The 16,310-nt window shown below is 57.0% G+C and overlaps 1 protein-coding gene across 1 annotated transcript; it reads right to left on the minus strand.

The window, feature by feature from the left end:
- Positions 1-2,028: 2,028 nt before the first annotated feature.
- TRIM8 (tripartite motif containing 8) lies at positions 2,029-15,960 on the minus strand. Its single transcript, XM_017851805.1, has 6 exons — positions 15,190-15,960; positions 5,597-5,692; positions 5,034-5,267; positions 4,199-4,230; positions 3,951-4,066; positions 2,029-3,589 (listed from the first exon to the last, which is right to left on the minus strand). Exons 1-6 carry the CDS (start codon positions 15,757-15,759, stop codon positions 2,982-2,984), a joined length of 1,656 nt encoding a protein of 551 aa, XP_017707294.1. The 5' UTR covers positions 15,760-15,960; the 3' UTR covers positions 2,029-2,981.
- Between the last annotated feature and the right edge of the window lie 350 nt (positions 15,961-16,310).

The following is a 16,310-nucleotide window of genomic DNA, read 5'->3' on the forward strand; positions in this document are numbered from 1 at the left end:
ACAGGGCAGGAAGGCGGAGGCAGTTAGCAAGACTATGACTATGGTTTGGTCTGGCCAGCCCAAGTCTTTATTTTTCTTATTTTTTCCGCTTTGAGACAGGATCTTGCTCTGTTGCCCAGGCTGGAGTGCAGTGGCAAGATCTCAGCTCACTGCAACCTCCACCTCCCAGCCTCAATCAAGCAATCCTCCCACTTCAGTCTCCAGAGTAGCTAGGACCACAGGCCCGCAGCACCACGCCTGGCTAATTTTTCATTTTAGTAGAGATGGGGTTTCACCATGTGACCCAGGCTGGTTTTGAACTCCTGGACTCAAGTGATCACCCACCTTGGTCTCTCAAAGTGCTGGGATTACAGGCGTGAGCCAACATGCTTGGCAAGCCTTTATTTTTCTGAGGGGAGGGGTGGCTAGGGGTCAGTGAGGCTTGGACCACTGGCATGGGACTTTTTTTTTTTGAGATGGAGTCTGGCTCTGTCACCCAGGCTGGAGTGCAGTGGCACAATCTCGGCTCACTGCAACCTCTGCCTCCCGGGTTCAAGTGATTCTTCTGCCTCAGCCTCCTGAGTAGCTGGGACTACAGGCGCCCACCACCATGCTGGCTAACTTTTGTATTTTTAGTAGAGATGAAATTTCACCACGTTGACCAGGCTGGTCTCGAACTCCCGACCTCAGGTGATCCGCCCACCTCGGCCTCCCAAAGTGTTGGGATTACAAGCCTGAGCCACTGCGCCTGGCAAGCATGGGATTTTACATGGCTCTCTGCCTTGTCCTGGGCTTCCTGGGGTGGGTGGCATTCAGGCCCTGATTCTGCTCAAACAAGAGGAAAGACAGCTAGGCACCCAGCAGAGTACAGAAGTACATGGGCTGTGGACTTACAGCTCCATGCAGAGCATCAGGCAACAACAGGGGCCTTTTGATGATGAGGCCCCTCTCCAGAGAAGGGCCTTGGGGTGTCCCAGCTTACTCTCCCCACAGTGGCCTCTGTGACAAGCAGCAGGGAGGACCCTGGCCACCCCGATGGCAGCACTTCTCCAACCCCAGGATGTGTCAGAATAGAATTAAAAATGCAAATTCCTCAGCTCTCAGAGATTCCCAACGATTCTAAGCTGGACCTCAGGAATCAGCGCCCCTACCCCTCTCTTTTTTTTTTTTTTTTTTTTTTTTTGAGACAGGGTCTCGCTCTGTTGCTCTGTTGCGCAGGCTGGAGTGCAGTGACTTGATCTAGGCCTGCTGCAACCTCTGCCTCCCAGGCTCAAGCAGTTCTCCCACCTCAGTCCCAGAGTAGCTGCGACCACAGGTGTGGTGCGCGCCACCAAGTCCAACTAATTTTTGTATTTTTTGTAGAAACAGGATTTCGACATGTTGCCCAGGCTGGTCTCAAACCCCTGAGTTCAAGCAATTTGCCTGCCTTGGCCTCCCAAAGTGTCAGGATTACAGGCGTGAGCCACAGCAAGAAATCAGCCCTTTTAACAAGCTCCCAAGACATGCTTAAGACTTGGAGAAGCTCTGCCGAAGTGGATGGAGACAAGATGTCTTTTTCATCTTGCCACCTCACCTCCACCCCTCCCAAGGCCAAAGCCCCAAGTCCAAAGGAAGCATAGACCCGAATGGTCCCCTCTCCCTATGGGGGCCATGGCCTAGCTAGATTACATTCTGTCTCTACGCCCGCAGCTCTGCACAGTGCCTGGCACATAGTGTGCACTCAAATATTTGTGGCCTGAAGGAGGCAAACTTTGCAAGACCCATAGAAAGGTGTTTCTCTTTTGTCCTCAGCTAAGAGCACATTGGCAGAACCTCAAAGAGATGCCAGGGCCCAGGTGGCATGGGGCTGGGCCTGGGAGGCCCTGGGCAAATATTTGTCAAATGAACCCAAGGCCAAGAGCAGACGGAGTCAGTGTCTGACGAACTGACATTCACAGGCCTGGAACCAGCTGGACCCAGGGGGCAAAATGAAGGCAAGGAGGGCAGGGGCCCCTCCCCACACTGATTCCAGGCCTGGGTGGGGGGACAGGGGAACAGGCGAGGCAGGGAGTGGGACTGCGCCATCATGTTTATTAGAAGGTTGGATTTTGGTGTGTGCTCTAGACAGATTACAGAATAAATACCTGCGCCTTGAGAACAGGAAGTCCACGATTCATACAAAGTGCTCACTACAGGAAGTTGCTGTGTCAAAATCCAGGCAGGGACCCAACTCCGGGCAGCCCCTCCTCCCTCCTGACCTCAACAAGGGCTGTGCTATTTATTTTATTTTATTATTTCTTTTATTTCTCTTTATTATTATTAATATTATTATTATTTGCTTTTAATGTGGTCACTATCATTGGCAAAGTTCCTTTTCCCCTTTCCTGGACATAGGGTTCCTGTCTTTAAAAGATTCCACTCTGAGGCTGAAGGTGCCAAAAGCTGCTTGAGAAGTGGCCTTTGAACTCCGTCTGGGAAGATGGTGAGGAGAAGGAAGCAGGAGAAATCATTCTTGGTTTAAAAAAATAAAAAACAAAAACAAAAGTCCCACAATCTAAAGGTCATTCCTTACTCCATCAGTGATCAAACTGCCCAAAAGGAAAACAAGAGGAGAAACAAACGTGGGCGTTCCTCCCTGGCAGGGTAAGAAGTGTGGGACCCCCAAGCTTTCAGGGAAGCTAAGGCTCCTTCCAGCCACGGGGGTGTGAAGGGGAAGGAGGAAAAAAGGAGAGACAGAAGAGAGCTCAGCGCCTTGACACAGACACTTTCCCATCTCCAGGGCCACCTGCGGTCCCAGCCCAGGCCAGCTCCCACTGTCACCTCTGCGTCCAGGAGATTCATAATAAAAAAAAAATCAGAAACAAAGCCAAAACCAAAACCAAATCCAAAAGGAAAAGACCTGGGGCAATGGAATGAGGAAGAGGGGAGGCGAGGAAGGTAGAAGGGCAGGTCTCTGGATGCATAACTCCCGAGCCCGGGGGCCAGGGAGGAAGATTCCCCAGCGCCCCGCCGCCTGCGTGGCGTTAGCTCGTCACGTAGTGTTTGGTGGACGGCTGCCCATACACCCTGTAGAAATCCTGGTGGCCGGGCTGCTGGGAGGCGTCAAGCCAGTCTCTGACCGCCAGGCTGGGAAGGGACTGGGGGACGGAGGGTGTGGGCGGGAGCGGGTGTGAGTACTCCTGCGAGGGCACTGTCCAGGGAAAGTGGCCGGAGCGGGGGTAGGGCTGGTGGCCACCATGGTTGGCCACGGAAGAACAGTAACAGTTGTCCACAGAACAGACGAGAATCTTGCGGCCGCCATACTGGGGGAGCATGGGCTGCTGGGCGGCGGAGCCATTGGGATACTGCGATGGGGGGAACACGGGGCTTGAGTGCACTGGCTGGGCGCCGCCCGGCAGGGCCACCAAGTGCTGCGTGGAGCTGCAGGGCCCCAGGGGCTGCCCAGACTGGCCCTCACCGCTGGCTGTGCCCGCCGCCCCGTACTGGCCGCCCACAGGGCCCGACGACGTCTCTAGGAAACTGGCCTCTGGGAAGGCCGTTGAGTGCTTGCGCTTTTCCGCCCCAGAGCTGCTCATGCCACAAGGGTACAGGGGGACACTCTGCAGGAAGGGCACCGGCGTGCTGAAGGGGCCTGTGGAGAGTTGGGGCAAAAGTCGCCAAAGCTCCCGCCCCAAACAACCTAGGCCTCCTCTCCCTGGGTTGGACCTGGGGACCATTGACACTTAGAGGCTCAAGAATGTTACATCTCAGGCGATGCTTGCTCCTCTACAATTAGGAGGTAGAGAATAGTTATATCCCCACTTTAAGTTGAACAAATGGAGGATGGGGAGGTCATGTTGCTTATGCACTGTCCCACAGCTACAAGTGGCAAAGCCAGGATATGAGGACAGGTCTCCCAGACTGGGCCACACTGCCTCTTGGAGGGAAGGCTCTGGCACTGAACCCCTCCCCAAAGGGCCCTGTCTTCCTTCGGCGGAACACCCCACCCTCACCTTCTAGCATTTTCCGCAGCTGCTTCTCCTTCTTGGCCACCTCGTTCAGGAAGAGCTTGGAGTTCAGGTGGCCGATCTTAGGGGGGGAAAGGCTGCTGCCTGTGCAGGTCTGGGTCCTGGGGGCAGTGGACGGGGCATCTGCTGTGAGGAGGCATCACCAGTGAGCCCGCCCTACCTCCCCGCCATGGGCCTGGTCCCCCTGCCCTCCCTAGGATGTGCCCCCGGGAGGGCTGGGGCCATCAGCTCACCTGTCCATCAGGATTTTCACAGACTTGGTGTTCTGTTGGGGGAAAGAAAAGGGTCAAGTCAGTGTAAAAGGCAGCCCAGGGAGAGCCTGGGGAGAGGGGAAGACAAAAGCTGCCCCCGAGAGTCTCCCTCAGGCCAGGTGGATCCTCTCATTCTGGACAGAAAGTGGCAGGGGTTGGGGTGGCCATTTGCGGAAGAAGAGCTAACATTTACGGAGCTCTTGCCACGTGACCCAGGCATTGTAAGTGCTTTCTGTGCATCTATAACTTCATCCAGATAGCTACCCAAGAAGAAGGGCTCTGCAGGCCCACACTGTTTTAGCTCAAGTCTTTGGGGCCAGATGTGTTTTGGAATTTGAAATTTTTTTTGATTTTAGAAGGAATATACAGTGCCTGTATCATTTATTACATATCATCCCTAGCAAGACACAACAATCTAATACATCAACATTTCTGCAGCAAAATGTTAGAATTTTCATACCAAGTGAGATAAAGACCACAAATTGCCTAACATCAGTTCAGGTCAATTTGTGCTGTTAAATTAGATGCCAAAACTTGTTTCTGTTAGTTTTCAGAGATGTTTATAAATATGGAATTGTGGATAAAGAATAGTAGCCCTGTATCATCAACACTACTTTGCAGGTGAGGGAACAAGGTCTGGGATGTACCTATGACTTGCCCAAGGTCACAGTGCTAGAAAGAACAGGCAGGTGGATTTGAACCCATGCACGCTGGCTCCAAAGGCAAAGGCATGTGAGCTACAGGTCAGGGAAACTGCAGATCCCAATTTGGAAATGGCCCTCTGGGTGCCCACAGCCTGGTCCTGGGCCCAGCTCACCTTCATGAAGCTGACATCCTCCGTCTTATCAAAGAGCAGCTGCAGGGAGCCCAGCAGCTTCTTGGCCTCCTGCATGCGCTCCCCGAGGTGCAGCGCCTGCGCTGCGTTCTCGCTGCAGAACTTGGCCTGGGCCTTGTCCAGGACCTCCACTGTCTGCCGCAGATCCTCGTCCAGCAGTTGGTGCAGTTTCTCGTACTGCAGCCGAACTTCCTCCTTCAGTTGGCTCACTTTCTCCTGTGAGTACAGGGGGTAGGAGTGGGCATGCAGGTGAGCACTGGAGACCTTTGGTTTCCCCCTCTTACCCATCTCACATCCTAGAACCCCAAGTTACCAGGCTGCCCCAGGCTCCCAGGGGCAAGGTCTGACCTGCCAGTTCCCCACTGGTAGCACAGGGCTCTGGGCCAGCATCCCTTGGCACCAGTGGGTATCCACGGACAGTTCACTGAATGACTGATGGAGTGGTTCTGGCGTAGAGCCACACAATCAATCCTTAGTAAGGAACTCACCCAAAGCCCTGCACTCAAGCCAACCCCATCCCTCAGCATGGTCTTGGGCTTAGCTACCTCCACCAGGCGCTTGTCTGACTCGAGTTTGTACAGCTGGTCCTCAATGTCCTGCTCTCGCTCCTCCAGCCGGTCCTGCTGCTTCATGAGCATCTTCTGCAGGGACAGTTGGATGGGGGTGTCAGAGGGGCTGCGGCTCCAACCCTGACCCATGCTTCCCTCTGCACAACACATGCATCCTATGGATCCTTTGACCCGATGGCACCAAGCCTCTGCCACCCAGCCCCTCTGGGCCCCTCCAATCCCAGGGGCCTATTACCAGCTCTCCCCAGAATAGCTTCCCATGCATATTTATTTATTTATTATTTTTTTAGATGGCGTCTCATTCTGTTGCCCAGGCTGGAGTGCAGTGGTGCAATCTCGGCTCACTATAACATCTGCCTCCCGGGTTCAAGTGATTCTCCTGCCTTAGCCTCCCGAGTAGCTGGGATTACAGGCGTGCTCCACAACGCCCACCTAATTTTTTTGTAGTTTTAGTAGAGACGGGGTTTCACCATGTTGGCCAGGCTCGTCTCAAACTAATGACCTCAAATGATCTGCCCGCCTTGGCCTCCCAAAGTGCAGGGATTATGGGTGTGAGCCACCACGCCCAGCCCCCATGCATATTTAAACCCTGAACTTTGTGAGGCAGGGCTACACCAACCTCTGTTCTAAGCACTTTTCCTGTACAGATTTATCTTATCATCCCAGTAATGTCATAAGGTAAGTACTATCATTATTCTCATTTCACAGAAGAGGAAACTGAGGCCTAGAGAGGTTAAGTAATTTGCCCATAGTCATGCAGCTTGTAAATAGCAGAGCTTGGGCACAAACCCAGGTGATCTGGCAGCAGGGTCCACTCTTACCCAGTCTGTGCTGCCTCTCCCTGGGGAGCGTCATCTAAGAGATAAGTACCCTAAGATGCAGGGGGTCAAATTCCCTTCCAAAGCCACATGAGCCTCTGTCCCAGTCCAAAGATCTCACTTTCTACTCGCCTTACATTAGGGGGCATCAAGCCTGCCACCCCCTCCCTTGTTCTTAAGACCAAGAGCTAGGACTCTGGAGTCCTGGCTAGCTCCCTCAGCTCCTCAGTGGGACCCAGGCAGAAAGGAGATTTGGGGTCTCCTAAGACCTGAGGCCAGGCTGCTGGAAGGTGCTGGACCAAGCTGCCCTTCTCAGCTCATAATCTCCTGTCCCCACAACCCCTTCCCTGCCAGCCACTTCATCTCTCCTGCCCTCCTCTCACCAGATATGCCTCTTCAGACAGGCTCTCTCCCCTGCTCAAAAACTCTCTGTGACTCCCTGCTATCAACTACTTTAGCATGGCAATGAAGACTCTTTTACATCCTGACTCTTCCAGCCAGCTGGGCTGGTATCCTGTCCCCAACACTCCGCACATGGAAACTCCCTGCAGCTCTAGGCACATTCTTCTGCAGCCCACAGTGTCTCCTCCCCCCCGTCTATCCTTCAAGGCCCAACTTAAGTCCTTACTCCTCTAGGAAACTTCCCATGACCCCCGCTCTGAGGCTGTGCAGGTCCCTCCCTGTCCTGGCTACGGGGTGGGGCTGTCCCATTCTGCCCTCCCTCTCAAGTTGTGCTGTCTAATATGGTAGCCACTAGTCATATGTAGCTATTTAAATCCAAGTTAACAAAAAATAAAAAATAAGGTCGGGCACTGTGGCTCATGCCTATAATCCCAGCACTTTGGGAGGCCGAGGCGGGCGGATCACCTGAGGTCAGGAGTTCGAGACCAGCTTGACTAACAGGGAGAAACCCAGTATCTACTAAAAATACAAAATCAGCTGGGCGAGGTGGTGCATGCCTGTAATCCCAACTACTCAGGAGGCTGAGGCAGAAGAAACCGAGAGGCGAAGGTTGCAGTGAGCCAAGATCACGCCATTGCACTCCAGCCTGGGCAACAAGAGCGAAAGTCTGTCTCAAAAAAAAAAAAAAAAAAAAAAAAAAAGTTAAATATCAGTTCCTTATGCACCAGCCCCGTTTCAAGTGCCCAGTACCTACGTATCACTAGTCTCAGATATTAAAGTTACAAAATGTTACCATCATGCAGAAGTTCTATTAGACAGCACTATTCTGGAGTCTTCTAATTGCCTCACAAACCATGGTCTCATCTCCCTACAAGACAGGGCCTCTTAAGAACGGGGATTTGCTGCTGTCTTTCTCCACTTCCCTTCAGAGACCGGCCACACAAAGGCCTGGGCGGCTTGAGATGCATAACAAATTCACTCAATAAGCCCGCGGGTTTCACATACAAAATAAAATTCGCAAAGCAGCTCTGTGTAACCACAGACATTCACAGTAACTGTCATGCCGCAAGGAGTGGTTCTCTTTCTTCCTCTGTGAGGGCCTCAGAGTAGCCCTCCAGTTCAACGCCATGACCCCCACCCCAGTCACACCCAGCTGGCTCCCCGAAGACAAGCTGCCATCAATCCCTTCCTCATCCCACCAGCCCATTTTACGTAGGGGCAAACCAAGGCCCACCAGAGACTTCAGCCAGACCCCATTTTGTGTTGGAGGCTACTCTGGAAATAACCAGAACCCTGGGAGGAGGAGAAAGTGTGGGGGTGAGGCTTTCACCTCATAAGCTGGGTGCAAGGGGCACACACAACTTAACCTTTCAGTGACCCAGGACAGGACTTCTAAAAGAACCAGACCCGGGAGACCTTGCTCTGCCCCCAGAAGCACCAAGAGGCACAGGAATCTGCTGCCAGCCCAAGGGGTCAGAGCCCGACAGCACACACAGCATGGGCGGGCAGGCGCAGGGGCGCCCGGCACAAAGCTGCACATGCACATAAGAATACCTTGCCACCTGAGCCCCGAGCCCGCCTCAGGTATGCTGGAAGGCACAGCCACAGGTGCAAACGCACTTGACCCAACCCCCTCACAGGGAAGGTTGGACCTCCTTGGAGGCCCCAGACAATGGCGAGAGGCCTGGCACGATGGCGAGGAGGCCAGGACACTCCAGGAACATCAGGCCTGCTGACCTCCCCTGGAACAATTGGCCCTCAAATTCTTGCCTGCTGGCTGCCCCATGCCTACCCTCAGGAGGACAAGGTCCCCCTCAGGTACTCCTCAGAGTTCAGGTCACTCCCTCCATCCAGTGCTCAGGACATCTGAAAGGCCCTGCTGGCTCCACACATCTCTCACCATGGGCTTCCTGAATGGCTGCTTCTCCACGACCAAACCCACCAGGAGCTGGTTCAGGGCAGACCCAAGTGAGTCCCAGGGGAAGGGTAGGAAAGAGGCAGCTCCAAGGTCCAGGCGCAGCTTAAGGACAGGAACAGAGCTGTCCACAACCACCCCGCAGGCTGGTGGGTGCCCCTTTGCCCCATCCCTTGCCGATGCCCAGGGAGTGACCCCTCAGGGCACAGCAGAGGGATGGCCTTCCTATCCAGTCCTGGGGGGGTGGGGCTCAGCCCCTTCCCTCTTCTTCCAGGCTTTCCTCAGTTTTCCCTGGCAGCACTTCTACCCTGGGAGCCAGCAGAGTCTTCCCGAGCTTCTCTGTCCCAGGCACTCTGGGTGGGACACCAGCCCAGGCCACACAGAGGCATGGCCACAGTCCCTAGCAGGTGGGAGGGTTTCATTTCCCCCTCCTGCTGCAGAGGCCACTGGGCTCCTGTCTCTGCTGCAGGGGTTGGAGTGAGAGCAGGAAGGGGAAGGAGGCTGGCCAGGAGGTGCCAGTCAGGGAGGAGTTAGGGGGTTGCACTGGCCTGGCCTGCTCTCCCTCGGGGCCAGTTCCTGCTACAGACAGCGCCTTGGAGAACCGTGGGAGCTGCTGCCGCCTCAAGCCTGGGAAATTGGAAGGAAGATGGGAAATACCCGCCTGCTGTCCCCTTCACGACCCCACCCCAGTTCACCAAATGAGCAAATCAGGTTGCCAGGACACTGGAAGATGCTGGAAGACAGGGAGCAGAGGAAGCAAGACCCGGACCCTCCACCACCAGCAGCCTCCTTTCCATCCCAACCCCCACCTGCCTCCCCAGGAAATGGCTAAGAGCCAAGGCCCCATTTCCCACCTGAGAAAAACCCATAGCTGAGATCGGACCGGATTTCCCAGCTCAGTTCAGAGCAAGTACTCTCCACGCAGGCAGATGGGGCTGGGGGCACCTTACACACGCTACCGCCCCCCCCACACCCACCCCCCAAGGTGCGTGGCCTGGACTGCGCACACTGGAGCACGCAGGAGCAGAGCAGAGCAGAGTGGAACGTGGCCTGGGCTAGAAGCTCTGGAGGCCCCAGGCCTCCAGGGAGACGGGGACTAGGTGGGGCCCAGGGAGGACCTTCACACCCCCAGCCCTGCCTATCGGGCCTCAGGCCTTCGGTGATCTGCCCGGAGCCTGTGAGGACAAAAGCATGAAGAATCAGGAGCCACCATTCCTCAGCTTTACCATTGCTCCCTCTGACTCCCCTCCCGGCCTGGAGCAGGGAACCCTGAGTCCCTACAGTCCTGCCCCAGGAAAGCCTCATGTCCCTCTGGAGCATGACTGGCCACGCCAGCTGCCATTTTTGATGCCAGACTAGACTGGGCAGACGGGTGAGGCTTGGGGACTCTGGGCTGTATAAAAGTTAATAAATAATAATAATAAAACCCTCAAGTCAACCTTGAAGAGAAGCAAGGTCAGGAGGAAACAGGGCCCCAGGGACTGGGAAAGAGGCAGTCTCCAGGTTTTCAGACAAGACCAGCGCTGGCTCCAGAAGCCCCTGTGGTAGTGGGAGAGGCAGAGCAGGGAGGGGCAAGAAGAGGGGGCTGGGCAGCCTCTTCCTGCTCAGGTCCCTGCCCAGTGACTCTCCGGCCAGCTCCAGCTCTGGCTCCAGCCCCCTCCTCAGAGCCACCCCATCCTAACCCTCCCCTACTCCTCCCCATGGTCCCTGTCCCCATCTCTCCCTGGGTCTCTGGGCCCATAGCACTCTCCCCTTTCCTCAGAAAAGCTTCTGCCTGCCCTAAACCCCCTTTCCATGCCTCAAGCCTCTGCCTTGGGCTATCATGTGAACCCCAGGCTGGGGAAACCACAGGCCACAGAGGGAAGGGGCTCCAGGGCAGGCGCCAGGGCAAGGAGAGAGGCAGCACCTCAGATGCGAGCCCGGCAGACCCCAGAGAGGGCTTCCCAGCTGCAGAGTGGAATTAGCTTTTGCCATGCAGAGAGCAGCGCTCTGGGGCAGCAGAACAAAGAGGCGAGAGAGAAAGCCCCCCTTTGTCTAGCTTTGAATGCCAGGCCAGTCGGGAAGGAAGGCTTTCCCAGAGCCAGGGAGGAGGCCCGCCAGGCCAGCCTGCTCTGCCCGGGGCAGGGGCCCAAGCCGGGCTTGCTCCGCCTTGCCAGACTGTGCCCAATACAATAGCACAGGACCCATTCGGCTCCTACCTCCAATACCCGCCACAGGCTCACTCCAAGGGGAAGCCCATCTTTCCCTCCTCTCCCCGACACCCCCACCACAGGGGGACGTCCCAGGACCCCTGACAAACTCACAGCCACCAAGCAAGGATCACCTGAGCAGGCACTCACACAGCAGCACAGTAGTGCTGCCAACTGTCAGGAAGGCACACTCAACTTCAACTCACAGGCACTCAGCAGGCCTGGTAGGCAGACACGGCCGTGCAACTAGGGACTGAAGTCAGGCACGCTGTGCCTTCTCAGAGACACGCATGTGAGATGCAAAAAAATCAGTCACATCCAAGATACACGACCCAGATATGCTGGCTACACATGCACACACACACACCTGCAGACAGACATGGACGTGCGGCCACCCAGGGCTGCAGGAGTCAGAGTAATCAATATTGTGTGCATGACAGGTGCCCGGCCATGTCAGTAGGATCCTGGGATGGGGGTGGGCAGCTGGGCCTCTGCCTGAGGCTCCGTTTCAGGGGCAACGGAGGAAGGCCAAGCCAGGGCCTCCTTCCACGAAGACTCGGGGTGGCCAGAGAAGGGGCCACATGATCCTCACACCACACACACACGTGCGTGCACACAAACACACACTCCTGCAGGAGTATGGTCTGCTGTGGGGAGATGGAGCAGAGAGGTCTGCACTGCTGGAGTCAGGCTGCAGCCCCAGCCTCAGCACCAGCCCCAGTAGAGCCAGCCCTCACTCTCACTGCGCACTCAGAGACAGACAAATGGAGAGGAAACCCAGGATTCCCTCCAGGGTCTCAGGGTGACCCCTCCAGCCACCGGCAATGTGCACAGGATCTCCTCACTCCAAGCAGGGGCAGATCCCACACTGGCCCAAGCAGTGGGATCTCCTCCCCCAAAGAATACCTCTTCTTGACTCTGAACCTGAGAATGCAAGGAACAGGGTCCTAGCAACATGTTCAGCCTTGCTCTGGGATGCCAGGGACGATGCAGAAACACAACTGTAACTGCACAAGACTCAAGCAGATACACCTGCATAGACACACATGCACCACATACCTGCAGGCCCCTCACACATGCAACCGGGCCTGCACTTGGGTCTTCTTTCCATGTCGTGGGGGGTCATGAGATAAGGACACCCCCCCCCCCAGCTCCCACCAGTCCCTCATTGCTTTAGATGAACTCCTGAACCTGGGGGCCAGGAGGGGTCTGATCACTCAGGACTGCCAGGCCTGAGCCCACCTGGATGTCCAAATCTTGGGCCCTTAGCTTCCCCACAACCTCATGGGAGAGCACATTTAGGATCTAGGCACATCCTAGAGAATGGTCTCGGGACCATCCAGTGAGTATTCAGGACTCAAGGCAATGTGGCCGAAACACTGGCTTCCCAAGGGAAGATTAGGGCAACAACCTGCTTGGGCCTGATTCTGAGAGTCCCCCTTGTAGTCCCCCAGGATGGATGGAGGCCCTGCTCGCCCCTCCTGCTGGGTCCCTGCTCTAAGGCATGGCCCATGTACACCTGTGGATGCTGTGAGTATGTGATGGTGAGGCCACCAGGGAGGGATTAATCTGGGTTTCCTATTTCTAGCCAATTGACAGGCATGTCAGCAATCCCCCTGGGAGGGCAGAAGAGGCTGCACAAGAAGCAGAGCCCACATTTTAACGCAAATGCCAGGTCTCTGTGCTTCTGTCCCTGTATCCTGGGGAATTCTGTGGCCCTCACCCACAATACCAGCAAAGGCCCTTTAAGGCAGACTCCCTCCAGCAAGGGAAAAGGGGCCAAGGAAAAGAGCTCCACCCACTGCCCCTGTTTGGCCTACAGAGAGTGCAGAGGGTTCTTCCATTCAGGTTCCTATGGCTCACCCCCTCCTCTCCCTCCTGGGAGGGCAGGCAGGGCCCCTATTCCTCCACATTCAATAAGTCAAATTCACACTTGAGTGACACTGGGCTACTGAAGGGTTTCCAACCCCAGTGGCCTGGGGCACCAGAAAGAATCAGGGGCCTCCGGAGGAGGAACCTGGAGAAGGATGGGGCTCAGGCTGCCACTGCAGGGCACAGCTGCTGAACACACAGAATTGCACATCTGGCCCTGATGCAACCCACTACTTCTGAGCCTGCCCACACCAGGCACAAGAAAGCACACGCACGCGCACGCACACGCACGCACGCGCACGCACGCACACACACGTACACACACCCTGCGGAGTTGTGGACAAAGTTCAGTGCCTGCTTCCATCCAATCCATGAGTCTGGAGATGAGGGGCCTACTGGGGGGCACCCCAGGGAATACTCTGCATGCACATGCCACCCACCCACCCCTGCCTGCGCCCCAAACTGTAGAGATGGGAGACAGGTGCATTGCAGGGCAAAGCACACAGTCTCAAAGACACTCAAAAACACAGACACCTAAAGCTATCCTCCTACACCAAGTCAGGTATAATTCTGTTTCTCCCCCACCCCAATTAAAGACATCCCTAGCGTTCAGGCCAGCTACAGCAGCACTGTGGGTGCGAGCAGGCATCTGCACATCGCCCAGGTTACTGCCCCTCCCCTGTTCCTTTCAGCCACATCTCCTTTCCCCTCCTCTCATTTTCCACTGCCAATCCCAGGACAGAACTGGACAGCCCTCCTTTCTCCTGCCTCTGCACTTTTCCCGGCCTCCTCCCCCAGCCCTTCCATCTTTATTAATAGCAGTAGCTTCCCAATACTGGGGAAAGTGTGGGCTGTGCCTGCCCTGAACTGGGGTGGAGGACACAGCGGGTGGAGGACACCCTTCCTTTAAGAAACCAGAGGCCTATCCTGGCACACAAACCCAGGGCTAGTCCATCCGATTGGAAACTAATTATACAGTAAATCGTATTTGCTGTCCCTGCCCCAGCCTGTGGTGGCCCTCCTGCCTTTTGTTGGTTGTATGTGTATGTTTTTTAATTGCTAAACAGTGACTCATTCTGACTGGTCCCCCCACACAGGAAACAGCCCCATCTCCAATCATGCCCTGAACAGAGCTTCCTCATACCCAGCCTCCCCACTGGCCTCCACTAACCTCCAGGGATCCCCACCCAGAGACACTCCCAGTCCCACCAGAGCGCAGCCTAGCCCCCAGATATCACACCCAGGCCCCAGGCCCCAGGTCCCAGGCCCCAAGGTGGGGCTTCAGAGAGGACTCCTCGTGTCAGACCAACCCCTTCCTTTCGGTATGACTCAACCCTGAAAGCCAGAGGACTGGGGAGGGACCTAGGAGGAGCCCCCTCCACTGAAGGGGACGGAAGTATTGCCTCAGTCCAGCTCCAAAACTAGGCCCAGAGGCCTGAGGGGGGAGGCGGTTTGACATTGGCCGCGGCCGCAGGGTGTATACAATGGGAGGGGACGCGGTTCTGTAATCACCCAGCCGGCAGCCCAGGGGAGCCAGCTGCCTGAAACCAGATTTCAAGGCGGCTCAACCTTAAACCCACAGGATTCTTTTTCCGTCTTCCACTTCCCCTCCCCAATTGTGGGAGGGCAGCGAGAGGGTTGGGCTAGGCGAGAGGGCCAGGATGATGAAGACACATACTTGAAGGTTTGTTCATGCGGCCCGTGCGACACACAGGCAAGGGCAGCGATTCTCACACAGGGAGAGCCGGCTCTCGGGAGGAATCCAAATAGCGGAGCCGCTGTCTGGGCCTCGCTGGCTGCCCAGGCCCTGTCCAGAGAGATGGCCGGAGTTCTGCTCTCCCTCCGGAAGCTCCCCCCACCCCCTCAACGTGTTTCCAATAGCGCTGAAAACTAACATGGCTGCTTTTGTTTACTTCCTCATTGGTATGCCAGCATCATGGATCATGTCAGCCACAGCAGCGGCACCGGGACACTCATTACATAAACAGCAGCTGGAGAGGCAGGACCGGGGTCACTGCCTCGGTGACTTCCCGTAGGGCCTACAGCAACAAGGCTGGGGGAGGGAGCTGCGCACCACAGAAAAGCAACACCCAGACTCTACCCCTGACGGTCCCACACCCCAATCCCATAAAGCACTCAGAAGACGGACCCTGTGCGCACAGGTGCGAGAATGTACCAAGTAGCGACCCGGGGCCCTTCTTCCCAGGATCCTGTCCCCAAACTTTCAGAGAAGAGTTTGGCCAGGGGTTACTGGCCTGATGTCACAAGAGTCAGCCTGTCAGGATGGGTGGTCCCCGGGAGGGAGGGAGGGAGGAAGGAAGGGACTGTGTGTGTCTGTGTGTGTGTGCGCGCGCGCGCGTGTAGGGTACTTGCCCGGATTTCATTCCTTCGGATCTCCACGTCGCACACCGAGTGTCCCTGATGCGCGCCGCTGTAGTAGCAGCAGTACTGGCACACGGCCACCTGCTCGGCCTCGCAGTGGTAGAGGCGGTAGGCGTTGTGCTGCGGGCAGCTCCAGGCCCGCACGTCGTCCGCCTCCACCAGGAGGTGCCCGCGGGCGGTGGAGGGCTGCTGCAGGTGCGTCTGCACGTGGGACTGGCAGCAGGGCGCCTCGCAGCGCAGGCAGACCTTCTGGGCGGGCAGCGGGGGGCCGCGGCGGCAGAACACGCAGTGCAGCGCCGCCGGCGGCTTCTCCACGTGCAGGGCGTTGAACTTCTCCACGATGTTGGTGAGCTTCAGGTTCTTCTCCAGGCCCGGCTTCTGGTTGTAGGCCTGGTTGCACTCTGGGCAGCGCACGAGGCCGCTGTCCTTAGCCCACGCCTCGCCGATGCAGCCCCGGCAGAAGTTGTGTTTGCACGGCAGCTGCACTGGTTCCACGAAGACGTGCAGGCAGATGGGGCAGATGAGCTCCTCCTCGAAGCAGTTCTTCCAATTCTCCGCCATGGCGGCCGCGGGCAGGGGGGCCGGGGCAGGCCTCCCCGACTCCCCAGCCCCGGGGGTCCGTCCGGAGCCGCTGTAGGCCCACCGAGCCCCGAGCTCCGGCCCCAGCTGGCCCCGACGGTCGCTCAGTCAGCAGCGCCTTCCGCGTGCCCGCCCCCCGGAGGAGGGAGCCGCGGTCCTCACGCCGCGCGCGCAGCCGGCTGCGTCTCCTCCTCCTCCCGAGCGCCTAGCGGGAGGCGGCGGACTGCGCCAGGGCCGCGGCCGGGGCTCCAGCCCTGGAGGGGAGCTCCGGGGTCCAAATTCCATATAAGAGGCCGCCTCCCCGTCGGCGCGGCTAGGGCAGTGGCGGCCCGCGGCCTGCGCTCGGCCCCGCGGCTGACATTGGGGCGCGCCCCGCAGTAGACGGAGCCTGGTAGCAGCACACTTCCTCCGGCGGCGGCAGCAGCGGCGGCTCCTGCCTGGCTCGTCGGCGCCGCGCCTCCCTCGCGAGGGCCGGGGTCTGGGGTCCGCGGGGCCAGGAGGCGAGGGTGGCCGCGCCGAGGGCTGCTAGATCC

Source organism: Rhinopithecus bieti, unplaced genomic scaffold (genome assembly GCF_001698545.2).
Source record: "Rhinopithecus bieti isolate Rb0 unplaced genomic scaffold, ASM169854v2 scaffold_31787, whole genome shotgun sequence".
Taxonomy (NCBI): Eukaryota; Metazoa; Chordata; class Mammalia; order Primates; family Cercopithecidae; genus Rhinopithecus; species Rhinopithecus bieti.